The sequence below is a fragment of the Gouania willdenowi genome, chromosome 8, assembly GCF_900634775.1.
Source record: "Gouania willdenowi chromosome 8, fGouWil2.1, whole genome shotgun sequence".
NCBI classification, from domain to species: domain Eukaryota; kingdom Metazoa; phylum Chordata; class Actinopteri; order Blenniiformes; family Gobiesocidae; genus Gouania; species Gouania willdenowi.
In genome coordinates this window covers 2,256,126-2,283,682 of record NC_041051.1, presented here as the reverse complement: position 1 = coordinate 2,283,682, position 27,557 = coordinate 2,256,126, and the positions used below count along the sequence as shown (strand labels likewise).

Here is a 27,557-nt window from a genome sequence, read left to right as displayed (position 1 = left end):
GCTCCCCATCCAACCTATGTGTATATACAGTATGTGCATGTGGGCAGCCAGAGGTGGGAGTGCCGCCCCCGCGCCACTACTTAGTAGCACAGGTGGCAGCCCCCTCCACCCCCAGCCCCACCATCCAGCCCCCCAAGGGTTGTGAGTGTGGTGCAACAAGTGGGTGAGCCAGACCAGCTGGGAGTGAGTGACCATGTAGGAGGCCTGTCTGGTATGAGCCCGGCCCCTCCGCACGGCGGGCCACCGGAGAGGGTAGATGGCGCACGCGGCACTGCGGGCCCCAGGGACGCGCCGAGCAGCACAACCGGAGACCCGCTGCACCCCCCCAAACCATGCGGGCCCCCCCCAGGTGGAGCCAGGCACCAGCCACAGAGCGGCCAAAGCAGGTGGCGGCCGAGCAGGAGAGAGGCCAGCGCCCACACCAGGGCCAGCACAGGCACGCACAACACCACAACATAGGACTACAGTTAGATCAGTGTGTTAGTAAAGAGTGGTGCTGGCAGTTGCTTGCAGGCTAGATCATCATGCTAAAAATGAAAAATCAAGATTCAATGCAATTAGAAAAGGAGTCCAACGCTCCTCAAAGCAGGTTATTTTATTTTTTCTGAGAGCAGACATCTTTTTCATGGAAATAAATTCTATGAGGAGATTTCGCCATTGGTTTATGCTTATCATTTTTTATCTTTCCAGTTCACGAATAGTGTTTTTTTTGCTATGGCGAGTGCCGCAAGGATGGATTGCGATTGGTTTGCTGGAATATCAAGCATAGTCAGGTCTCCTAACATAGACATAGATTTGGGGATAGAGGAATCCTGGAGTCCAAAATGGAGGACAGTTTTTCAGTGATTAGAAACCAAATCTGTTGAACTGGCGAACAAAGTCATACGGCATGTAAATATGAATCAGCTGATCCCTGGGTGCACTGAGAGCAGATGTCTGTTGCGGAGAAGCCCATTTTATACATTTTCTGTTTGGTAATGTGGGATCTGTGTATTGAATTAGCTGAAGATTTGTGTTTTTATTCATCTTAAAAGTATTACAACAAATTTCTGTCCAGAAATTGGTGTTCGTAGTGATTGAGAGTTCAGCTTCCCATTTAGCGATTGGTAAGTGATTAGAGTTAGTGTTCAAGAGTGCTCTGTATATTTTTGAGAGTTTTTTAGTTTTTGTTGAGATTTTTTTCATATATATGGCCAGTTCTGGAGGTTGTAATGTGATTAAATCTATTGCTGTATTTTTCTTAATTGTCTCTGTTTCTTGTAAGTACTGAAGAAAATTACCTTTATTTATAGTGAATGTTTGGGTTAGATTGTTATATGTCCTGAGCTTATCATTTTCGAAGAGGTCTTGGAGATGAATAATTCCACTCCCTTCCCATGTTTTTAGATAGAGCGGTGTTTTTCTGTTTCTAAAGTCAGGGTTGTGCCAGATTGGAGACAGCATGCTAGTTTTTAATTGAACATTTGTAATGTCCAGGGCTTTCCACCACGCAGTCAGGGTGGAGGCAATCAGTGGGTTTTTAAAGCAGTTATGACGTTTGAGGGTCGTAGAGATAAAATGGAGATCAGAGAGTTTAATATGTTTGCAGTCTAGCTGTTCTATTTCTAGCCAGGTGTTATGGTATTCTTTTGGTTTTACAGTAGCCATTCTGTTAAATATAAAATGTGGTTTGCTAAGTAATAATGCGTGAAATTAGGGGCTTCAACACACCCTCGCTTTTATTTTTTTGAAGGGTTGAAAGGCTTATTTTGGGTTTTTTATTCCTAGCATAGAATTTTGTAATTGCAGAATCTAATCTTTTGAACCATTGCATTGGTGGTTTCAGTGGATCATAGAGAACAGATAGTTTATTTTATGTAAGATTTTCATTTTAACTGAGGCTATTCTGCCAAGGAGTGAGATGGGGAGATTGTTCCATCTCTGCAGATCTTCTGTGACTTGATCCAACAGTGGGTCTAGGTTCAGTTTAATTAATTCATTTAGGTTTGGTGATATATTTAGGCCTAGATATTTAATTGTATTTGTGGGGGAGGGGTATTGTGGGTTTTGGCTTGCCGGGTTCCATGAATTTTTTGTTAATGGAAGGATTGATGATTTTTAACAGTTAATGGAATAGTCTGATCATTTAGAGAAGCTGTTCATTAGTTTAAATACTTTTTCTAATGAGAATTGGGGTTCTTCCAGATAAAGTAAAATATCATCCGCATAAAGATACATTTTGTGTTCTGAAATGGATGAGTGAATTCCTTTAATAACAGTATTCTGATGAACAGCTGCTGCGAGAGCAAAAAGCAAGGGTGAGAGTGGGCAACCTTGTCTGGTTCCCCTCTGCAGTGTGAAGCTTTGGGATGTTATTTTGTTTGTGGTTACTGAGGCCTTAGGTTTAGAGTATAGGGTGGAGATCCATTGTATGAATGATTTTCCAAATCCAAAATTTGCCAAGGACAGCAAGGAGGAATGACCAGTTGACTATCGAATGCTTTTTCTGCGTCGAGTGACAAGATTATTGTTTTCTTTTTAGAGTTCTGTGCCATGTTGATCAAATTAAACAGCCTTCTAACATTGTCTGTGGAGTGTCTATTTTTAATGAATCCTGTCTGGTCTTGGTATATAATTGACTGTACTACTTTCTCTAACCTGGAAGTGAGTGCTTTGGAAATAATTTTTATGTCTGTGTTAATAAGTGAGATGGGACGGTAGCTTAAGGGTAACATGGGGTTTTTGTCTGGTTTAGGTAATAATTTAATGTTCGCTGCATTCATGTGACCTCCTACATGACCTTTATTTTTAATCTCTGTTACTACTCTGAAGAAGAGCGGAGCCAGCATTGACCAGAAGTGTTTTAGGAATTCAGCAGGGAACCCATCTGGACCTGGTGCTTTGCCTGTTGACATGCTATCCAAAGCATTTTGTAGTTCTTGTAAAGTTAATGGTGAGTCTAAGGTGGTTTTCTGATCTATGGTGAGCTGTGGTAGGTTTAAGTTATTGAGGAAGGTTTTAATATATTCAGGGTCAGGGTTTAAGTTTGATGAGTATAGGTTTTGATAATAATCATGAAAAACCTTATTAAAGTCCTGAGGTAAGTTTAAAGTTTGACCTGAATTATCAGAAATTGCCGCTATGAAATCGTTCTCTTTGTTGTGTTTAAGCTGATTTGCTAAATATTTGCCTGATTTATTATTGTAGTCAAAGTTTTTGTACCGTAATTGCTGCAAAATTAAATCAGTTTTTTTTAGATAAAATTATGTCGAGATTAATTTTTGTATTTGGTTAGGTTAGCTACGTATTCTTCCGTCTGATCTTCCCTCTGATGACAGCCTTGCCGGTTTCCCAGAGTAAGGACGGTGACACTTCCAGAGAATCTTAAGTTAATAGAAGGTCCTCCCATTCTTTTCTTATCATTTTACCAAATTCACTGTCATTAAGTAATGAAGTATTAAAGCGCCACAGAGAGGATCATTTCTGATTAGAGTCACACTTTAGGGTGAGGGATATCGGGGCATGATCGCTAATAATTATAGGATGTATTTTAGAGGAAATCTTATGTGCGATGGAATTATTTGAGAGAAAAAAATCAATTCTGGAGAAGGATTTATGCACAGGGGAGAAGAAGGTGTATTCTTTTTTAGTTGGGTTGTTCAGTCTCCATACATCTCCTATTCCAAGATCATCCATGTAATTCATTAATACTTTAGCAGATCGAGACAGTTTTGTATTTGGGCACTTACTGGATCTGTCTAATGATGTGTTGAGTGTCAGATTGAAGTCACCTCCGATGATTAATAATGAGTCTGCAGAAAGGTCCGATAGCTCCGAAAAAACTCTATGGAAGAATTCAGGGTCGTCATTATTGGAGGCATAGAGGTTTAGAATTGTGAAACATTTATTATAGATTACCGCTTTGATAATATTATATCTACGCTCTGGGTCTATGGCGGAGTTGATTGTGTTAAAGAGTAACCTTTTGTTGAAAAGAACCGAGACTCCTCTTTGCCTGGAATTGAAACACAAATTATATATCTTGTTAAAACATGGAAAGGAGTGTGGTTTAGTCCATACGAATGTGAGCATAGCCAAGAGTCTGTGAGGCTGGGTTGAAAAGGTTAGTGAGAAGCACAAACATACAACAGCAACAACCAGTACCAAAAGAACAAGACACGCAAGGGGTAATTATATAAAGCGTAGGAAGGGGGGGTACTGAGTGGATGTGAAAGAAAAAAAAAGGTTAGAGAAGGGGGTTGGAGAAGAAAAGAGTTGACATGGGCGTAGAGAGTGTCCTGTGAAACTGTACACGCCTATCTGTGCAAGCATACACACACACACAATTTTATTTTATTTCTCTTTTGAATTATTTCAATTATTTTATATAAACATATATATATATATATACATACATTTTGAAATATTATTGTTTTTATTTCATTTTTTGTGTTTTTTATTTGTTTTTATTTGTTTTTTTTTTATATTGTTAATATACATACACATATAGATATACATACACACACATACATATATATACACACACACACATTTTACCTTTCAAATAGTGCTACCTTAACTACACCATGAGTGGAGAATTATCCGTTCAATATTAACTCATAAATCACCTGTTGTTTTTTTTTTTGATTTGTTTGGTTTTTTTTTGGGTTTTTTTTAAAATGTTTTATTTTATTTTATTTTTCTTAGTAGAGCCATGGGGTGATGTTAGAATCCCTAAACAGTTGGCCGTCTATGTAAAGCTTGTCTACGACCAGTTTGGAATTACGGCCTCTCTGTCGGTTTTCTTTGAAGATAGGATATCGGGTTTTTCGGTGTTCATTCATTTCTCGAGGGAATATTTTGTGGTACATTTTGTGCCTTCTAATCCACACATGTCTTGAGTACAGAAGAACAGGGTGTGTGATGTTAAACACTTTTTGAAAAAACATCTCTACAGGTTTGAATGGTGAACATAGCTTATTTTCAATATCCATCCAAGCTGTTTTAACTTCTGTCACACTCCAACATTTTGCTATTTTGGCCACACCGAAAGATAGATGATACAATCTTGGGTCAGGGAGGCCCAGCCCTCCCTTCTCCTTAGGCGCACATAACTTCCTCAGTTTAATTCTTGGCCTTTTCCCACTCCATAGAAAAGTCTTTACTGTATCATCATACCGCTTAAAAATCGTAGAAGGTATTTTGACGAATTGTTATGATTCTTAAAGGGACACAAACACACAAATAAAAAAATTACTCATAAACAGCTTGTTTATCCATATATGAAGTGATGTGTTCTGACCTTTGGTTCTTCCTCAGATAATGAGAGTGATGATGATGATGATGATGATGATGAAGAGTCGGATAGCGCTGACCCAGCTCGAGGAAAGGGAAATGTTGAGACTAGCTCTGAGGATGATGATGAGGAGGATGATGTGGACGAGATTCTCAGGAAAGAAGAAGACCAGATTGAGCACTGCTGGGGAGAAATGAGCCGCGATGCCCCGAGGAGCGAAAAGGTCAGCTACAGCTACAGGTCACAGCACGACGTGTACCTTACATCTTTGAATGCATTATAATACGTGTGCGCGTGTGTGTGTGTAGGTGTCTACTAGGCTAGCTGTGTGTAATATAGACTGGGACAGACTTAAAGCCAAAGATCTGCTGCTGTTGCTTCGCTCGTTCGTTCCTAAAGGAGGCGCTGTTCTGTCTGTCAAGGTGAGTGTCATACTACACTGTTTATATATGTATATATATATTTATATATATAGTGATTGGCTCTGATGTTACCCAGGGTTAGTGATTGATGTAGAACAGTGAGTATTAATGAAGAGTCACAGAGGTTTGAAAAAGGTAGCGTTTGTGTATTTTAGAGAAACTGCCTCTGATTGGTTCATATATTCTACTGAAGCAGCAGGAGTTAGTCATATTGGTCATGTTGATTGAAACACACACACAATTGTTTATGTTGTTGTTTCAGATTTTCCTCTCTGAGTTTGGTAAACAGCGTCTAAAGGAGGAGGAGATAAGAGGACCGATGGAGATCAGGTCACTGCCTGAAGACTCAGAGGACGACACAGAGGAGGAGAGGTTGTGTGTGTGTGTGTGTGTGTGTGTGTGTGTGTGTGTGTGTGTGTGTGTGTGTGTGTGTGTGTGTGCGTGTGCGTGTGCGTGTGTGTGCGTGTGCGCGTGTGCACAGGGAGCGTGTGAGGGATTACAGTGTGTGTGTGTGTGTGTGTGTGTGTACTGTGCACAGGGAGCGTGTGAGGGATTAGTGTGTGTGTGCGTGTAGTGTGCACAGGGAGCGTGTGAGGGATTACAGTGTGTGTGTGCGTGTAGTGTGCACAGGGAGAGTGTGAAGGATTACAATGTGTGTGTGTGTACTGTGCACAGGGAGCGTGTGAAGGATTACAATGTGTGTGTGTGTAGTGTGCACAGGGAGCGTGTGAGGGATTACAGTGTGTGTGTGTGTAGTGTGCACAGGGAGCGTGTGAGGGATTACAGTGTGTGTGTGTGTAGTGTGCACAGGGAGCGTGTGAAGGATTACAATGTGTGTGTGTGTAGTGTGCACAGGGAGAGTGTGAAGGATTACAGTGTGTGTGTGTGTACTGTGCACAGGGAGCGTGTGAAGGATTACAATGTGTGTGAGTGTAGTGTGCACAGGGAGCGTGTGAGGGATTACAGTGTGTGTGTGTGTGTGTGTGTAGTGTGCACAGGGAGAGTGTGAAGGATTACAGTGTGTGTGTGTGTGTACTGTGCACAGGGAGCGTGTGAAGGATTACAATGTGTGTGTGTGTAGTGTGCACAGGGAGCGTGTGAAGGATTACAATGTGTGTGTGTGTAGTGTGCACAGGGAGAGTGTGAAGGATTACAGTGTGTGTGTGTGTGTACTGTGCACAGGGAGCGTGTGAAGGATTACAATGTGTGTGTGTGTAGTGTGCACAGGGAGCGTGTGAGGGATTACAGTGTGTGTGTGTGTGTACTGTGCACAGGGAGCGTGTGAAGGATTACAATGTGTGTGTGTGTAGTGTGCACAGGGAGCGTGTGAGGGATTACCAGTTCAAGCGTCTCCAGTATTTCTACGCTGTGGTCGAATGTGATTCTGAACAAACATCAGCTCATGTTTATCAGGAGTGTGACGGATACGAGTATGAGAGCAGCTGCTCTACACTGGACCTACGGTACATACACACATACACAGATACACACATACAGAGAGGGACACACGTTAATAAAGTGTAGTTTGACATTTTCTACCCAGATGTTTGTCTTTGGTTTAATTAAACTTTGATTCAGATGTATTTCAAACGAAAGTTGAACTTGTTTGTGTAATTCAGGTTTAATTAAACCTCATCTTTTGTTCCAGGTTTATTCCTGATGATGTAACGTTTGAAGAGGCGGACCTTAAAGACGAGGCCACCGAGGTCAACACAGCTACCTTTGAACCCAAACTGTTCACCTCGTCAGCAGCCGGATCGTCTAAGGTCAGAGGTCACAGACTGGTTTTGGTTCTGGTTCCACACCTGGTTCTAATTCCAGACCTGGTTCTGGTTCTGATGTTTAAGCCACTCTAATGATGTGAACATTTAATTCACCAAATGATGAATCATTTTTAATGAAACACTGCAGTATGTGAAATACTCAGAGGGCGGAGCCAAGGTTAGCCCGAGTCCCTGGTGGCGTAGTGTGTTACTGATGGTAGCCTTTGTTACTTTGGTCCCAGCTCTCTGCAGGTCATTCACTAGGTCCCCCCGTGTGGTTCTGGGATTTTTGCTCACCATTCTTGTGATCATTTTGACCCCACGGGGTGAGATCTTGCGTGGAGCCCCAGATGGAGGGAGATTATCAGTGTCTTGTATGTCTTCCATTTTCTAATAATTGCTCCCACAGTTGATTTCTTCACACAAAGCTGTTTACCTATTTCAGATTCAGTCTTCCCAGCCTGGTGCAGGTCTACTATTTAGTTTCTGGTGTCTTTTGACAGCTCTTTGGTCTTGGTCATAGTGGAGTTTGGAGTGTGACTGTTTGAGGTTGTGGACAGGTGTCTTTTATACTGATAACCAGTTCAAACAGGTTCCATTAATTCAGGTAACGAGTGGAGGAGGAGCCTCTTAAAGAAGAAGTTACAGGTCTGTGAGAGACAGAAATGTTGCTTGTTTGTAGGTGACCAAATACATATTTTACCGAGGGATTTACCAATATTTTTCTCATTTTGTCTCTCATAGTTGAGGTTTATCTATGATGAAACTTACAGGCCTCTCATCTTTTTAAGTGGGAATACTTGCACAATTGGTGGCTGACTGAATACTTTTTTGCCCCACTGTATGTTAGTTATAGTTGCATATGTAATTTGATCCTAGCTCTACAGGTATATTAGTTATAGTTACATATGTAACCTGGTCCTAACCATGATGTCATCATTAGGAGACGTCTCACACATCCAGGACAGTAAGATATCTTTTAGGACCCCCAGGAAAACTGGAGAAAGGGTTTTTAATGTTTGATTTAAAAGCACTTGGTTCCTTAAGTGTTGTTAGAGCTGCTCAGAGGTCAGAGGTGACGGCAACTCTTCTGACCAATCAGGTGCAGCTGAGCTGGGATGAGACGGACCATGAACGCGTTACTGCTCTGAACAAGAAGTTCAACAAAGAAGAACTACTGCAAATGGACTTCAGCGCCTACCTGGCCTCCTCCAGTGAAGAAGAAGAACAAGAGCTGCCAGCACAGGGTGAGACACACCAGGACACGTGTTGTTAGGCCCCTCCTCCGTATCGGTTACGACCCCTCCCACTGTTAAACCTTAGGTACATGGGACCTTTTAGTTTTTAAACTGTTTGACATTATTAGAAACAATAATAACTAGGCAAGACCTGTATTTGGCAATTGAAAATTGAAAAAATTGGCAAAAATGACAACCTGATTGTTCTTTCTACTAATTAAATTTAAACTAATAATGCAGGAAAAACACAAGACTGACCTTGACCTTAAAGGGGAGATATGATGAAAAAATGTCTTTCTAATGGTTTTGCCACAGTGATAAACATCCTTTAGCCTCATTCAGAGGGACAAAGTTGAAAAAGTTAGGTTTCCTCCCTCCCTTGTTATTCCACATTTTGTAAAAAGTCAGCTCCAAACGGGAAAGTTGTTTTTTTCTTGCTACTTGATGTCACATAGCAGAAACTCCTCCTCCTGACAACCCTGGCTCCTACTACCATGGACATAATACATGCCTCCTAGAATGTGAGCTCCTCCGTCTCAAACTATCTAATAGCTAAAACAAACACTACGGTTTAATATAGAATACATATTATACTTAATTGCCATATATGGAAAGGCAAACTGCTACACCAGCCTATGCAGCGAGACTTGACACCCCTCGTGAACTGACGATGTCGTGCGGGGATGTTTACGGATTCGTTGCCTTCACCACTATCACCGGACACAGTTTTGGAATTGGGCGGCTTCCAACTTTTACAGGACGACGGAGAGCAGTAAGCGGAAAGGTGAATGATAGATGGTGTAATCCGGGGCACATCACTATCAAAATGCAGTTTTGTAGTAAGGATATTGATGTGTGTGTCCCTATGGAGGAATAGGAGGAAGAGGATGTTCAGCAGCTGAGAGGATGAAGATCCACCTTCACATCATAAAACAGTGTTTGTCTAACTCAAAATCCCAATAGCCACTTAAATATCCATGTGTTTTACTCTACTATGCAGTATTTTGGCTGAAAACAATAACAAGAGTGTGTGGATAGCAAAAGATAATTGCCAGTGATCAGCTATTTTGTGTTTTGTGGCTAGCGTCTATAGACATGCCCACTTGTGAATATGCATAAGTAGGCTGCGAATCAGCCCTTTGCTCTCAAAGTCGGCTAAAACTCCAGAAAACAATAAACCTCAAATACTGTTGTTTGGGTTCTTAGAACAAATGGAGATGGATGAAAAATAACATTACACTGGACTTTATATATGACATTGAGCAAAGGTCAAGGTCACACATTGAAAGGAAATGTTGTTCAATGGTAACAGTCTGTATCTCAATTTTTATAGGGAAAAAACGTTTTTGTGTTTTTGTTTAGGCTCAGCTTTGTCATCCTGAGAGCTTTGAGGTTTCACCTTGTTCACTTTTCTGAGGAGTTCTTGCCCTTAAATATGACCTTGAGCGAAGGTCGATTGGCATGCAGTTATTCTAACAGTGAAGAAGAGATGCTATGCGCTAGCAGACAGAGCTAACAGAAAAACGTGACTTTTACAGATATTCACGTAATATTACAGATATTCTTTCGGTGCTCAAGGGGTAAGGAATCATTTATGAACATGTTTAAGAGTAGTAGGCAGCCAGAAACAAAGTAGTAGCAGATTCCGCCCGCCGCCTCGGCATTTGGACAAGAGAAGGATAAATATATAGCGCCCTCTGCTGTTCCTGCGATTCAATTTTCAGAGAATCGATGTGAACCGTGATACCTATGAATCGATATTTAACTGCCTTACAATTAATCGATACATCCCTACTTACAGCCTTTCATAAATCTAAGCATCAAACTTGTACGATAAATATTGGTGGAGATATGGGAATTTTTGGTTTTGTTTTGACCTTGACATTTTGGCTCCAAAAAAGGTCGACTGCACATCCATGACATTGCCCCTATGAGATAACATACATGTCATTAGTAGGGCTGCCAACTTTTGTCGTTTAGTTGACTAATTGGTTGATGCTGTCCTTGTCGACCAAGATTTTCATTGGTCGACCAGCAACTGTATGGTGACATGATTCTATGTCCAGTAACAGCTGAATTAAGACAGGCTTGCTTGAAGCACAAGCATCCACTATTGAATCAATCCTTTTTCTGCACAAGAACATGGATTATCCTTATATTTTATATGTGGATTATGTAAATAGATCCACTGCTGTCACCTGTGTTTGACGTGCATTTGTTTCCCCGTGCACTGATCTGATGTTGACATTAACAGTTGTTTAATAATAATAGCAGGATTACCACTAAAACAAATATAAATATGTCAATTGTATGAGGAAAAAATTGGTTCTAATTGTAGGTTTCAGTTTTGCTCTGTCAAGGTTCATAGCATAAATGGTCTGTGTTTTAAAGCAAATCGGCACCACAAAAAGTGATATATTTGTTTCTCTTTTGCTTCTACTTGGTTGACTACAGCCCTAGTCATTAGTGCTGCATTATTTGCCTAGGAGTTCCAGGACAAAGCAATTTGTGGAAAAAAAATAAGAACTCCTACGAGAACAATATATTTGGCAATTTACAATTGCCAAATACATACTCTGAGATTGTTCTCCACTTCCTGTTTGTCAGAGGAGGAACAGGAAGTGAGGAGGAGCAGTGAGCAGCAGATCAGCAGGTACAGAAATCTCCTGAAGATCAAAGAACAAGATGAAGAAGAACAACAACACATGGAGATCAGCTGGAAGCCAGGTACACACACGGAACCGAACCCTGACAGATTGTGTATAATATTAAATTATTCTAATCATGTTATTGTTGTGTGACTAAAGTTGGAGTTGAAATAAAAGAACAGTTTTTGGATCAAATCACCATTAGTTAAACTTCTACCTGGATTTAAGTTTTTACAACTCAATTAATTCTGTAAATATTTATAGAAAATGTAGAAAAACTTCAATGAGCAGCAAATGATCTGATTGGTTTAGAACAGTGTCTGTGCTCTATGTTTGTATTTCTATGTTCTATGTTTGTGTGTCTATGCTCTGTTTGTATGTCTGTGCTCTGTTTGTATATCTATGCTTTGTTTGTATGTCTATGCCCCCCCCCGCCACACACACACACACACACTCCTCCCGGCCACTACGGGCGAGGTTTTTATTAATTAAAGATATCTGATTGGCTATCAACTGAATGTGTCCATTCACTGACAGCGTACAGGAGTCTGCTCCATAGATATAATATACTGTGGTGTAATTCTTTAACATCTGTGCTATTGAACGTACCCTAGAGCTGTTGTAATGTGTATATGTCTATGGCCTGCTCTGTTGATTCACGTGACGTCACTCACATTGCTGCTTCATGAGAAAGCTAGAGCGCTAATTCAGATGGAGAGCAGAAAGCTTGAGAATCTGTCGTCTGAAATCATCAAAATGTCCATATTATGTGTAGTTTACGGCTGCTCCAATCGTTCTAACCGAGAAAAGGAAAATATAGAGGAAGATTGTCGTTCACAAGGATGAGAAATATAAAAATCTCACAGCTGTAAAAAGTGGATTTTAAACCTACATATGTGGTCATGAGGAGCAGAGTCTGCTGATGCTGTAGCGACCACTTCATAAGGTATGTTAGCTTAGCGAGCTAACTTTGTTTTTGTGGCTGTGTTTATATTGCATTATGAATCCGTGTACCCTTTGTTCTTTGGTTTTTCTGGTTTAAAACCAAATCAAAATAACAAATAGTGTGGTTATTTTGTTTTTCTGATTTAAAACCAAAACAGAAATACAGAACAAAGAAAAACCAGATAAACAGCGTTTTTCTGTTTTTTTGTTTTTTTTATCTAGTTCTGTTTGTGTGATATTTATGGAGAAACTGAAGTCCGCTGCACCTCGTTTCCCAGGTCCTGGTCCAGGTCTCCTCACACAATAGGACTGTGTAGGATTTATTTCACCAGTTTTCTGGTCCTGCTCATGTTTTCATTCAGTGTGTGGATGTTGTAGCTCTTATAAAGCTGCTCACGCTGTAGTTTTGTTTTGTGGTGTTACGTTCCAAATAGTATCTAAATAAACTGGTGACTGGCTATTAACTGTGAGGCTGGTGTGAGGAACAATATTAGAACTTCTACCATTTGACACTTTTGCAACAAAAAATTACAGCAGCCGTAAACACACACGGAAGTTGATCATAAGAAATGAGAGGCACCAGTATATTTATTTCACCACATATGTGCATGTTTTACATAACATCCATTCTTTGGTTTTGATTTATTAATGTATTAATAACGTTTCAATTCACCAGTAATGTGACTTATGCGTTGCTTCTTTTTATGTCCGGGGCGGGAGCAAAAGTCACCAGATTATACTATTTTACTGGATACTATTTGAATCGTAACACTGATTGGTAAAGTTGGCAGATATTCACAGATTCAGACTTCCAGCATCAATAACTATTTAACAAAACGTCATCGACATACAGATTACACCTCTGCCATCAGTGTGAGGTGGACAACATGATACAAGATCATTTTTAATAAACGCAGCAGAATAAAAGTCTGTCTGTCAGTCGCTCTGTGTGGTGAGATTAAAACATAAAGCTGTCGTCCTAGTTTTCCTTAAATATCCAAAAATAATACAAACAGAACCAGATTTCATTTTGAAACAGAAAAACGCTGCTTGTTTAGTTTTTAAACTGAAAAACCAACCCGTTAGGGTTTGATGCTACTCGGTGCTCCCCGCAATTTTTTTAATGCCCCCCCAGTTAATGCTGCCTGGCACCGACTCTGGTCCATGCGCTGTTGGTATGTCTCGGTTCTACATGTGTATGTACAGTATATGTTCTGTTTGTATGTCTGTGTTCTATGTTCGTATGTCTATGCTTTGTTTGTATCTCTACATTCTATGTTTGTATGTCTCAGTTCTATATGTGTATGTATATGTTCTGTTTGTATGTATATGTTCTTTTTGTATGTCTATGTTTGTATGTCTATATTTGTATTTCTGCTCTATGTTTGTATGTCTGTGCTCTGTTTGTATGTCTGTGTTCTGTGTTTGTATGTCTGTGCTCCATGTTTGTTTGTCTATGTTCTATGTTTGTATGTGGAGTTATGGTTCTCCTGTGGTTCTAGATCGGATCATGTGACTAAAGGAGGTTCTCCTGTGGTTCTAGGTCTGAAGCAGTCGACCCGTGAGCTGGTGAAGAAGAAGCTGGAGGTTAAAGAGCTGATGACGCCGTGGCAGAAGTTTCTGCAGAAGAAGAAGGAAAAGAAGAAGAAAAGTGTGAAGGTGAGACTTTGAGGTTCTCCTGCTGTTATGTGTTCACATCCACCTTCCACACGTTGTGCTGCATTCACTGACTGTGGTTAAAACCGCTCTCCCTCAGGGTGAAGAGGAGGAAGATGATGATGATGACCTTCCTCCTGACGTCGACCTCTCTGACCCTTTCTTCTCAGAGCTCAGAGAAGCAGGTATGGTTTATTGTCACATGACATTGGTCTGCTGAGGCTCCGCCTTCATTTCTCTGACGTGTTGGTGCAGGTCTGAAAAAGAAACCGAAGAAGAAGAAGAAGAAGCAGGAAGAGAAGCAGGAGCTAACAGCTGAGGAGGAGGCGGAGCTTCAGAGAGAGAAGGTATCACTGCTGTCTGAGATCAGACACACAGTAATGCACACACACACACATAGACACAGACACACTCTCCCCTTCTGTTCACTCAGGTGTGACCCTATCCCCCAACCTGAGCTTTTCGCAAACATGGTTAAAGACTTTTCTTTTACTCGTTTCCCTCACCTTTCCTCCATCTCTGTGTGCCCCTCCCCTTTCCTCTGTGGAGACACATCAGCCAATCACAGGAGGAGAGATGTCTTCCTTTGTTCATTGTTCACGTGTCCCAGTGTCTGTTACCATCATTTAGCTTCACTGACCAATCAGGTCACAGCGTTAAAGTCACATGCTTACTAGGGATGTGAAGAAAAATCGATTTCACGATATATCGCATATAGTTTTAACTCAGTTTATCCTCTGAATGATCAATATCCTCTGAACATATACAGCAACTTGATTTTTTTGTATGTGCGTGTGTGCCAGGCTCAGATCTCTCTCCTATTGGACGATGATGAAGATGTCAAACACAAACACTTTAACTACGAACAAATCGTTGAGCAACAAAATCTGAGCAAGAAGAAACAGCAGAAGAAGAAGAAAGAGACGCCTGAGGAGGACCACTTCCTGGTGAGACCCCCACTGACCTTGACATCATTCACACACATTACAAACTGTGTTAGGGTCCAAAGGTCAGTGTGTAGTGTGTGGTGTGTAGGTGGGTTTGTTTTGGGGGTGTGGCACATAACCAGGATAGGGGTTACATAAAGCCTGGAAAATTTGTCCTGGATAAACTTATCCCCAAGTTGGTTGAAGGAAAGCCGGCCAAGTTTATTAAGGATCTGTAACCATGGTGATTTAGTCTCTACGGTTAACAACCAGAATAAAAGCATCCCTGTTGTGGTTTTGCTGTCAGTGCTGTGCGAAATGAGTGTTTTACAGAATGTAAATATGTTTTTATTATAATAGTTTATATATATATAAAGACAACAAAAAAACATATTAAAAAAAAACAAGATTTTTGCAATGAAAGTGAGAAGGCAGTTTATTAGGAATATTTTCCTTATTAATAAAACACCAACACTGAAAAGTTAGAAAAGATACAGAATAATCAGACTTTACTCATTATGACTGCAAAGGAACTAATAGAAGATATTTTTTTAAGTGTGTCCTAAAAATAAGAAAATGGAATGGATACTGTACTTTTTTATTTGAAGGGTTTCACAATATTCTGACTTCACTTTTTAACTCTAGCTGTGTTGGAATACTAATAAATCCTGCTTATGGAATTGCTGTCAGATGTTTGATTTAGATGGCTTTTTTGGAGTTGTTTTTATTTATTTTTTTGTTAAATAATCATCAACATTAAAAGATATAAACAAATTAGTGAAATAAATCTACTTTTTCATGATATTCTAATTTCATGACCAGCACCCGTAGATGACAGATCCTTTCTTAAAATGTATCTATACGTATATGTAACATGTAACATGGGTGTGCCAAAATATTGATACAACGATGTATCTCAAGGTTTCGTCTTGCGATACGTTATTGATTCACTTTTTTTTTCGAATTGCAACATACAAGACATGATGGAAAAAATAAATATACATATATGATACACAGAGATAATGCAGTACATATACAGTACAATGAGATATGTGAAGAGTGGATATTTGCACTACGTGTGTTAAGAAGAGCCATTGTACAGTATACACATTGTTTTACTTGGCTGTCATTCATGTGAAATGGATTCAGTGCAGTAGATACATTCTGAATTTCTTCAGTGACACAAAAAGTGGGGCAGCTGTGCATATCTGATTTGACCAAAGTTTGTCGGTTTCATACATCAGGTCCACTGTGAACTTTAAGATCTGCCACCCTGTCCACTGTTGACAGAATGTTTGGGAATGTTTTCATCCCAAGTGCTTTCTTACAGAGCTCTTGCATAATCAGTTTAGCTGGCAACGTAAACGGTGATAAAGGTATTGTGATGTATTGTGGATGAAATTTGCCACAATACAGTAGTCCCTCGTTTATCACGGGGATTACGTTCTAAAAATAACCCGCAATAGGCAAAATCCACAAAGTAATCAGCTTTATTTTTTTTACTGTTATTATACATGTTTTAAGGCTGTAAAACCCCTCACCACACACACTTTATACACTTTTCTCAGACAGGAATGAACATTTCTCTCTTGTTTAAACATTTTCAAAGTTCAAACCTTCATAGATTTTAAAACATAAACCTGTTTTCAAACATACAGCACTACAGAGTCACACTGCTAGCGATCAGACATTGATGCTGAACGCATTCAGAGTCTTTGTTGACGATGACGTCAGGCCGTCAACACGAACACCAGTCTGTTCACCCATTCAACCATGGAGTAGAAGCTGTGTGTGACCACATGGAGCTGTATGACACGCCCTTTATAACCAGGACCAGACTAGGAAGGATTAGGTGTGGAGGAGAATCAGTGAGGAGGTGGTAGTAGCAGGTAAAAGTTCTCTCTGTTGCACTGAGCTAGCATAGCATTAGCCCCTAATCACGCCGGCTTTTTAGACTGGTGGTTTATGTTTATGAGAGGAGAAAAAGGAGCGCAGCTCCTCGCTTCAGCAGGCAGTCAAACTCACCGTGTTGAATGTGTCGCTGGTGGGTGAATGCAGCATTAGCCAATCAGGACACAGAACACAATGCGCGTTCATACGCTGTAAAAAAATGCATCCAAAACTGCACTGTAAAAAAAACCCTGCGAAACACAGAGGCCGCGAAAGCTGAACCGCGTTATAGCGAGGGACTACTGTATATCGATTATTGTACCATGATGTCGTTATCGTGGGGAAAAAAAGAAAATTGTGATACATTGTATTGCGAGGTACCTGGGGATACCCAGCCCTAGTTCATTGTAATGCTGGATCAGTGGTAGATTTCTTACCTCCCATGCAGCAAATCCTGAGTTTGATTCCCGGCTTATACACTTTCCCTTTTTTTTGTTTTTGTGAATTTCCTCTCTGGGAGATCAATAAAGGTCTATTCTATTCTATGGGAAACTTTGAAAAAAAGAATAAATCTAATAATGAGTGATTTAGAAAAGTGATCAGCTCCGCCTCCTCTTACTGTAGCTATAGCAGTTCACTTTATTAATTCTACATGTTTGGGGTATTTACGCATTCATACAGTGTGCTATTGTTTACCAGCCTTTCCTTTCTCCTTTTTAGCAGCGCTGCTGTTCCATTTTTCTGTATCATGTCTTTTATTTCTTCATCCTTCTGCAGAAGCATCAGTTGTTGGACAGGTGTAAACGAAACTGTGCGTCTGTGATCCACACTTTCATCGGTGATTCTGTGATCAAATTCATGGTCTTCTTAAGAAAGCCGTGACGGCCCACTTATCTCACACATCCACAGCCGGCTTCATGAAGCCTCGTCTCTTTATCCTGCCTCGACAAACGTGCAACCAATTTATCCAAGATAGCGCCAACCAGACTTAGTCTAACCACGCATTCTCCTTTATCCTGTATGTATTTATTTGACTTTTGTGCAATAGCCCCCAGGTGATTCCTCTGAACATGTTGGACATTAATGCTTGTTGTGTTTTTATTATTTTACAGTAAAATAAATCTATAAATCTATTCATTCTACATTGAATTATTTGTGGTTTAAACCCATCAAATAATAATAACAATCATAACAATAATAATAATGACAATATTAATGATAACAACAATAATAATACGAATAACAATAATAACTAGAATTGCAAGAAAGGGGGCCAAACCTTCTCACGCGACTCACCAAGTAACAGAAAAAATGCATTTGTACACTTTGAGCAAAGTATGAAACAATATCTGTTTGCTTACAACCAGTGCATTTTTTGTGCCATAATTCTTATGATAGATTTTAATGAAATACATCTGAAGAGTGTAAGTGTGAAAGTTCATACAGATAGCACTTAAACCATAGCATGAGTTAACGTTCTGAAAGTCTTGGTTCAAATTCTACCAAAACAATCTAAAAATGTATTGGAGTGATGAAGTATGCCAAACGGCATTTGATTTGGTCAAATGGTTTATGAGAAATTATATAGTGATCATGGTGTATATTTCAATCAGACACAGGGCAGGTAGGAAATTGGGAGAGGGTGTATGAACCCATTTAGTTGCATGAAATCCTATGAAACAAACTTAAAGTTATACAGTGGTATGCAAAAGTTTGGGCACCCTTGTAAATGTTCATGATTTTCCTTAATAAATAATTGGTTGTTTGGATAACAAATTCCAGTTAAATTTATCATATAGGAGACAAACACAGTGATATTTGAGAAGTGAAATAAAGTTTATTCGATTTACAGAAAATGTGCTAGAATTATTTAAACAGAATTAGGCATGTGCATAAGTTTAGGCACCCTTGCATCTTATTGATTTTAATACTCTTAGCACTAATTATTGGAACTCAAAATTGTTTTGGTAACCTCAGTGATCCTTGATCTCCATACACAGGTGAATCCAATCATGAGTCAGGGTATTTAAGTAGGAAAATTCTAGGTGTTTCCTCTTTGCATCTTCTCTGATTAGTGGCAACATGGGAGCCTCAAAACACCTCTCAAATGACCTGAAAACAAAGATAATTCAACATCATGGTTTAGGGGAGGGATACAAAAAGCTATCCCAGCGATTTAAGCTTTCAGTTTCAACTGTGAGGAACATTGTAAGGAATTGGAAGACCACAGGCACAGTTCTAGTTAAGGCCCGAAGTGGAAGACCAAGAAAGATCTCCGAAAGGCAGCGGCGCAGGATGGTGAGAACAGTCACAGTCAACCCGCAGACCAGCTCCAAAGACCTACAACATCAGCTTGCTGCAGATGGTGTCACTGTGCATCGTTCCACTATTCAGCGCACTTTACACAAGGAGATGCTGTATGGAAGAGTAATGCGGAAAAAGCCTTTTCTCTGCACACGCCACAAACGGGGTCGCTTGAGGTATGCTAAAGCACATTTGGACAAGCCAGCTTCATTTTGGAACAAGGTGCTGTGGACTGATGAAACTAAAATAGAGTTATTTGGGCATAACCAGGGGCGTTATGCATGGCGGAAAAAGAACACAGCATTCCAAGAAAAGCACTTGCTACCTACAATAAAGTTTGGTGGTGGTTCCATCATGCTGTGGGGCTGTGTGTCCAGTGCAGGCACTGGGAATCTTGTTAAAGTTGAGGGGCGCATGGATTCCTCTCAATATCAGCAGATTCTGGAGAACAATGTCCAGGAATCAGTGACAAAGTTGAAGTTGCGCCGGGGCTGGATCTTTCAACAAGACAATGATCCTAAACACTGCTCAAAATCTACTAAGGCATTCATGCAGAGGAACAAGTACAACATCCTGGAATGGCCGTCTCAGTCCCCAGACCTGAATATTATTGAAAATGTATGGTGTGCTTTAAAACGGGCGGTCCATGCTCGGAAACCATCAAACCTGACTGAACTAGAGATGATCTGCAGAGAAGAATGGTCCAAAATACCTCCCACCAGAATCCAGACCCTAAGATGAAGGATCACTGAGGTTACCAAAACAATTTTGAGTTCCAATAATTAGTGCTAAGAGTATTAAAATCAATAAGATGCAAGGGTGCCTAAACTTATGCACATGCCTAATTCTGTTTAAATAATTCTAGCACACTTTCTGTAAATCGAATAAACTTTATTTCACTTCTCAAATATCACTGTGTTTGTCTCCTATATGATAAATTTAACTGGAATTTGTTATCCAAACAACCAATTATTTATTAAGGAAAATCATGAACATTTACAAGGGTGCCCAAACTTTTGCATACCACTGTATATGTTGCTTGATGTTTCTGTGTTTATAGCGCCCCCTATTGGCCAATTTGCACCAATTTTGGCACAGAGCCTCTGGTTGTCCTCTGACACAAGTGAATTGAGTTTGATGTTTCATAGCTTTTACTTTGACAAAAATATTCAACAGTATGTGTTTTTAAGCTAGCAGAAAAAATTGTGTATATATAACTAGCATATTTTTTGGAGTTGCAAAATTATTTATATAAATTTTGATCAGGCAAGTCTGGAGATTATGTGCAGATAGATAGGCCACTAGGAGACTGCAAATATGGGAAATGTATCTCTTAAATGACTAGATTGATTCTTACTAAATGTGGTGGGTATGACCTTGGGTCGCTCCTGAGGCCATATCTTGTAGTTAATCGTGATTGGTCAAATTGGGCGTGGCTTATTACAATATAAATAATACATTTTAAAAAAGGAATTTCAGCTGAAGTATTATGAAATTTTCAGGGAATATATAGTAGAGCACACACACAACCCATACCAAAAAGTGCACCACTAGGTGGTGCTGTAAGTGCAAACACATTTTGGCCCGTAACTTTCAGATTTTAAATCACATACTCATAAACTTTATAGCCACATGTTCCCTAAATAGTCGTATATTCTGACAGGCCACGCCCACTCTCGCAGCATATTGCTCTTTGTAAGTCACTACACATCAAAAACCTACTTTTTTGAACCCATCCTTGGAGTTTTGTCCAATCAACGTAAAACTTGTCACGTAGAGTCTTCAGTTGGTTCTGATCTAAAGTTGATGAAAGAATTTTGTTCGGTCAAATATACACAAATTATTAAAGAATAAAGTTTTCTAGCTAGCTATAAAAACACGAGCTGTTGCATATCTCGGTCAAAATAAATGTTAACATCAAATTTGAGATCATTGATTAGCATGTGACTGTGGGGGTATGCGCCACATTTGAATAATGTTGGCCACTAGGGGGCACGGCAAATATGGGAAATTTATCTCTTCAATGGCAAGACCAATTTTTACCAAATTTGGTCGGTGTGACTCTGGGTCGCTCCTGAGGCATTTAAGACATTTATTTCAGCTCAAGTAATATGTTGAGGGCTGTGGAATTTACAGGGTACATATATAAGAGCACACAGATCATCCACACCAAAAAGTGCACCACGAGGTGGCGCTATAATGGGTGCAAACATGTTTTGGCCTGTAACTTTCACATTTTAAATCACATCTTCATAAACTTTATATCCACCTGTTCACTGCAAATGGCACGTTGGCCTGTGTCCTGACGCTCGCCCCAAGCCCGTCATCCTTCGTGATGTACTTCCACGGGCTCCACAAAACCTTGGGGTCGAGTGGCGCGGGAAGGCTTGGCCTGCTTTTGTAACCGCTTGCAGTTCTAGTTATTCATGTATTTATCTTTATTATTAGTTTAACATCATTGACCAAAATTTAGTGTGATTCAGGTAATATGGGAGAAAATATTTTTTGTGTAATTGGTTTGCTGTGCCGACCTTAAACAATTCAGAACCGGTTCCTACAAGTCCTCAGAGTGACCTACTGAGCGACCTGCTACAACCCAATACAGAGGAGAAAACACCCTGAAAAACATCAAACCTCAAATTAACTGAGAGACTGTACCACACTGAGAATGCTTTTGTTTCCCAGTTGTTACATAGCAACCAGCCTTTGTGCTGGTGCTGTGGTTATCTCAATAACTTTCCCTGTAATAGTTCTTCAGCTTCCACAGCAGGAAACACAAACCTTTGCATGTTATATAAGGACCAAATGTGGTCGGCAGGTGAAACCCCAACCAAAAGCTGGACATCTCACTCTGTAATCAGTCCCTCAGCCTCACACACTCAAAACCCTGCAACAGTATGTCAGACTCATCTGAGACTCAATACCACATTGGGGCTACTTCTGTTACATTCATTTAACTCCTACCTCAGTCTCAAATGCTCTGACAGAGACCCTATACCACTAGGGCCTACTTCCGCTACAGTTTCTTGTCCAGGCGGGCACTCCTGTGCGTCTTTGTACCTGTACCACACAGGCTTCTCTCCCATATGCTGTAATCACTGCCTAATGTTGGAATCACTCATTTTGTGTGGATTTTAAGGCAAAATCCTAAATACATTTAGATTTATAGTAAAAAAAAAAAATACAGGCTATGTGTTCCAGCAACAAGACAAATCATATCAGAAATTTAGACCCCTCATGCTTGACTCCTTCACGTCTCTTTTGTTTTGGGACAAAAAAAAATTCTAACAATTTTAACACCACAAATTAAGATTTGAATAACTTCTTTATCTAGTCAATCATTTAACAGGCAAGGCACTGATTTCCATCTGAAATGTTAAGAAGAAAACCTCTGCACATACCTCATTATTTGATGTATTTAGATCCTGGATAAGCCCCCAAATGTTGTAGCAGTTTTGGATGAAATGAGACGGAGTCAGGTTGTAGGGTTGCTGGTCAGATGCAGACACATGGTTTATTTGGTCAATGGGTTTTGGAAGCAGACCGGTCTGGGATTCAAAGGTTTCAGTGTGTGTGTCCAATTGATCTGTCGGTGTTTTGTACTCGCAGGGTTTTTTATGTTGCTGATAGCGGTAGTCATAACAATGACAGAGCCTCTGAGAAGAGACCTTGGTAAACGCTATCAGTACGATGGTACTGTATCTGGCCTGCTTTGGGCAGTTTGACCAAAACTGACAGGAGGTGTATTCCAAAAAGGAGGTTCAACAAACCCTGAGTCTATACATTTAAATGCTCAACTTGTGGAGTTTCTAAAGCAGGGGTGGGCAACTCCTGAGACTTTTAGATGTATTCCTGCTTCAACACACCTGAATCAAATGAATGGCTCGTTATCATGCTTCTCTAGAGCTTAATGACAACACATTGGTTTCAACCAAAGAAAATTACCATTTACAAAAAAAAAGCGCCACAGCATTAGCAATAATGTGAGCACACGTCTGTGGTGTGTGATGTTACTAATCTGTGTCAGAGAAGAGTGTCAAGGTAAATTAAACGGTTCCTTGGGAAGCGGTGTTCAGGTGGGCGGAGCCAGGTAGACACCCAGGGTTTCTTAAACCTGCCAGCGAGCAGGTTCAGTTCACTGAGAATGTTACCATGGTAACATACTCAGAGAAGAACATACCTCGCCTTCAGGAATGGGATACTCAGAGTTTCCCTCATTTCAACCCGAACATACTCTTGAACATAACCCGCTTTCTGGAATACCCCTCTGGAGAGATTCTGCAATCACATTTCAGTAATAATAACAATAATAATAACCATCAGAGAACTGTAACATGTGGCTGCCCTTTAGCCCCTCCCCATGCAGGTCTGTGACCAATCACCTCTGACTCTGAGGGGGGGTGTTACTATAGCTTCCATCTTTAATATTGAGCCGTTATTATTATTATTGTAAAGTGACTTTTGATTTCTGACCCTCAGCTGGACGTCGCTGACCCTCGGTTTGACGCTCTCTACTCGTCACCACTCTTTAACATTGACCCCTCCCACCCCAGCTACAAAAGCACCTCAGCCAATCATTGCATCGCAGCCGAGAAGCGCCGGCGTCGGCAATCCCCGCCTACATCACAAGAAGCTTCGCCCACCTCGCAAGAAGCCCCGCTTCCCCAGGAGGCTAAAAGCAGGAAGTTGGACCCTCAGCTGCAGCTTTTGGTGAAATCAGTGAAAAACAAAACATTGCAATTTGAAGCTCAAAGAAAAAAGAAGGTCTGACCAATCAGAGCCCAGCGTTTTCTGTAAACACTGATCACATAGTTAATAAACAAGATTTACTAATATTTGTTTGTTCGTTTGACTTCCTCTGGTGTGCATCTGACTTATCTTTTTATTTTTCCCATAATTCCATTGGTTTTCATTGGAATTGTTTAACTTTATTTCTATTCGTCCAAACTTTTTCATCTAATAAAAAAAAAATTACAAATATCAGAGCGAGTCATGGAGGAGGGTTGAAGTGATGGTGTAAAATTGTGAAAGAAATCTCTGCTCATTCTGGTTGAGTTGGTAAAAGGTTTAGTTTGGTTAGCACTGGTTAGCATTAGCTAACATGCATGAATGAAACACTTTAGCTCTGACATCATGACTCCAGGTACTTCATGTTTGTGTTCACTAAGTTATATCTGATCATTTTAATAGATTCACCTCCAAAACATTTAAGGGCCTATCCTACGAAGTTAGCTAATTATATCCTGGATTTATCTCCGTTAGCTTCACCTAACCAAACATTCTCTTTCATGCCTTACTATAGCCAGCTTCTTTCTGACAAAGGGTGAAAAAAATGTAAATGCCTCAAAACGAATGTAAGGCTGTACTGTAAAAAGAGCAAAAAAAATTCAAACGCCTCAAAACAGGTAAGGCTAGACCCTTGGTTGTTTGTAAACATTGTGACATATTTTGTTGGGTGGGGCTTAGCCTGGAGGAAAAACCACAATTGTCTTGTTTTTCTGAGCGCGAGTGTCCGCTGGAATCCTATAAAAATTTAATTTACGTCCACTAACGTTATTCCTCCTATTCTGGCACCCAAACACACAAGACGACATTCTAAAACTGTAACATTACTAGCCTCCACAGTCTTTAGCCACCGGTGTTTTTTGTTTTTGCCTCCAGCTGGCCATTAAGGGGTCTATAGTAAGGCATTAAAAAGGGCGAAAAACTTTCAAACGCTTCAAAACGGAAGTAAGGAGTATGGCATAAAAAAAAGGGCGAAAAAATTTCAAATGCCTCAAAACAGAGGTCTGGCATAAAATTGGATAAATGGGCCCCCACCAAAATTCAAACATTGGCAAGGCAAGGCAAATTTATTTGTATAGCGCATTTCATACACAAGGCAACTCAATGTGCTTTACATGATAAAACATTCAATTGTTTAAAATCAATAAGAACATTTAAAATCAAAAGTAAAATCATCAACAAACACATTACATCAACAACATGACCATAAATCTCTCTCTCAATCATATGCAGTAGAGAAAAAAAGTGCCTTTAACGCTGATTTAAAAATGTTCACATGTGATGCTGACTTCAGCTCTGCTGCAGTTTGTTCCACTTCTTTGCAGCATAACAACTAAAAGCAGCATCACCATGGTTACTGTGAGCCCTGGGCTCCACTATCTGATCTGTGTCCATAGATCTGAGAGACCTGCTGGGTTCATACCTGACTAACATCTCACTGATGTATTCTGGACCAAACCCATTCACACATTTATACACCAGCAGCAGAACTTTAAAGTCTATTCTGAGGCTGACTGGGAGCCAGTGTAAAGACTTTAAAACTGGAATAATGTGTTCTGACCTCTTTGTTCTGGTTAAGACCTGAGCTGCAGCGTTCTGAACCAGCTGTAGATGTTTGATGCTCTTTTGGGGGATTTCTGTCAGAAGACCATTACAATAGTCCAGTCTGCTGGAGATAAAAGCATGGACCAGTTTCTCCTGATCTTTCTGAGTCATTAAACCTTTCACTCTGGAGATGTTCTTGAGGTGGTAGAAGATGTTTTTGTGATAGATTTGATCTGACTGCTGAATGTCAGATCTGAGTCAATCAGAACACCAAGGTTTTTGACTTGATCTTTAGCTTTTAAAGATCCAGACTCAGATACTTGCTGACAGCAGTCCTCTTTTCCTTGTTACCAAAGACAATCACCTCCGTCTTGTCATGGTTTAGTTGAAGGAAGTTTTCACTCATCCAGCATTTGACTTTTTCTAAGCAGTCACACAACACCTCAATGGGACCATAGTCATCTGGGTTCAGTGATAGATATAGTTGTGTGTCATCTGCGTAGCTCTGATAATCAACCTTACAGCTGTGTAAAATGTGTCCTAAAGGAAGCATATAAAGGCTAAACAGAAGAGGTCCAAGAACAGATCCCTGAGGAACCCCACAGGACATTAATACTCTGTCAGATTCAAAGTTTCCAATGCTTACAAAATAGCTTCGCTCCTCCAAGTAGATTTAAACCACTGCATTACTTTTCCATTTAGTCCAGCCCATGTTTACAATCTGTGCAACAAAATTGTATGATCTACAGTGTCAAATGCAGACTTAGATCCAATAGAATGAGAACAGATACTTTTCCTGAATCAGTGTTCAACCTTATGTCATTGATCACTTTGATCAGATCAGTTTCTGTGCTGTGATGAGAACCAAAACCTGACTGAAATTTATCAAATATTTTGTTGAATGTTAAGAATTGACTCAGTTGGTTGAAGACCACCTTCTCAATGATCTTGGCCATGAATGGAAGGTTCTGATTGGTCTATAGTTAGCCAGTATAGAGGCATCCAGTGTTCTCTTTTTTAACAGAGGTTTAACAGCAGCTACTTTCAGGGATTTTGGTACGGTGCCTGATTGGAATGATCAGTTAATTATCCGACACAAATCAGTGACAATTGACTTTACAACAGTTTTAAAGAAGTTTGAGGGTTTTGTGTCAAGGCAACACGTTGATGGATTCAGCTGCTGAACAGTCTCCTCTATTGTTTTTGGGTTCACTGTAATAAACTCTAACATTGTAGTTGACTTACCCCTCAGTGGTTGAAGCTGTTCAAGCTTTTTGTGATTTTGCTGGTTTGTTCTGATGTTTGACCTTATTGATTGTATTTTTTTATTGAAATATACAGCAAATTCATTGCATTTTCCAGCTGACAGTAATTCAGGGGCTATCTGATCTGGGGGGGTTGTGAGCTTTTCAATTACAGAAAACAACGTGCGAGAGTTGTTGACATTTTTGGCAATAATTTCAGAAAAGTATTGCTGCCTTGCTTTGAACAAGCCATCATTGAATTTTTCGCAGACTTATTTTGTATAGTTGTAGATGAATTTGGAGTTTTGTTGATCTCCATTTACGCTCAGCTCTTCTACAGTCAGATTTTAAATTCTGCATTATCTCAGTCCTCCTCCAAGGTGTTTTCTGTGTGTTTGGTTTTCTCTTAGTTTTGATTGGAGCCACCACATCTATGACATTACAGACATTTGTATTGAACTCATCCAGAAGATCATCAACTGTCTCAGCACTCAATGTTGGTGTCATTGCTATGGCTTCCATAAACTGTGCACTTGTGTTGTCATTTATGTATTTTTTCTTTAAACACACATAACTAGGGGGAACAGATGTTACAGTTTCTAGGTCAAAAAAGACACAGAAATGATCAGATAGAGCTAAGTCTCTTACATCAACAGCAGAGATATCAACACCTTTAGAGATAACCAGATCCAAAGTGTGACCTTGAGTGTGTGTCGGACCAGACACATGATGTATAAGACCAAAAGTGTCCATTAAAGCATACAGTTCTTTGGCAGTATTGTCCATGTTATTGTCTACATGAATATTTAAGTCACCTGTTATTATTAAAAAGTTGTATTCACACACCCCCCTTTGAGAAACACCAGTTTAAATCCTGCAGTTTGTTGGGCATTGAAGGACGCCGTCCAGACGGGAT

At 40.0% G+C, this 27,557-nt stretch overlaps 1 protein-coding gene across 2 annotated transcripts in view; it reads left to right on the top strand.

Annotated features, from left to right (window-relative positions):
- esf1 (ESF1, nucleolar pre-rRNA processing protein, homolog (S. cerevisiae)) overlaps window positions 1-23,902 on the top strand; it is a 33,758-nt gene extending 9,856 nt beyond the window's left edge. For both annotated transcript variants that reach the window (XM_028455045.1, XM_028455044.1), the window contains 12 exons: window positions 5,299-5,498; window positions 5,584-5,697; window positions 5,960-6,069; window positions 7,008-7,160; window positions 7,346-7,463; window positions 8,563-8,707; window positions 11,306-11,425; window positions 13,835-13,950; window positions 14,048-14,132; window positions 14,203-14,294; window positions 14,751-14,894; window positions 23,547-23,902. In XM_028455045.1, the coding sequence (XP_028310846.1) occupies window positions 5,299-5,498; window positions 5,584-5,697; window positions 5,960-6,069; window positions 7,008-7,160; window positions 7,346-7,463; window positions 8,563-8,707; window positions 11,306-11,425; window positions 13,835-13,950; window positions 14,048-14,132; window positions 14,203-14,294; window positions 14,751-14,894; window positions 23,547-23,837 (1,688 nt within the window). In that variant the 3' untranslated portion in view covers window positions 23,838-23,902. The remainder of the gene's footprint in view (window positions 1-5,298; window positions 5,499-5,583; window positions 5,698-5,959; window positions 6,070-7,007; window positions 7,161-7,345; window positions 7,464-8,562; window positions 8,708-11,305; window positions 11,426-13,834; window positions 13,951-14,047; window positions 14,133-14,202; window positions 14,295-14,750; window positions 14,895-23,546) is intronic.
- The last annotated feature ends 3,655 nt before the right edge of the window (window positions 23,903-27,557 follow it).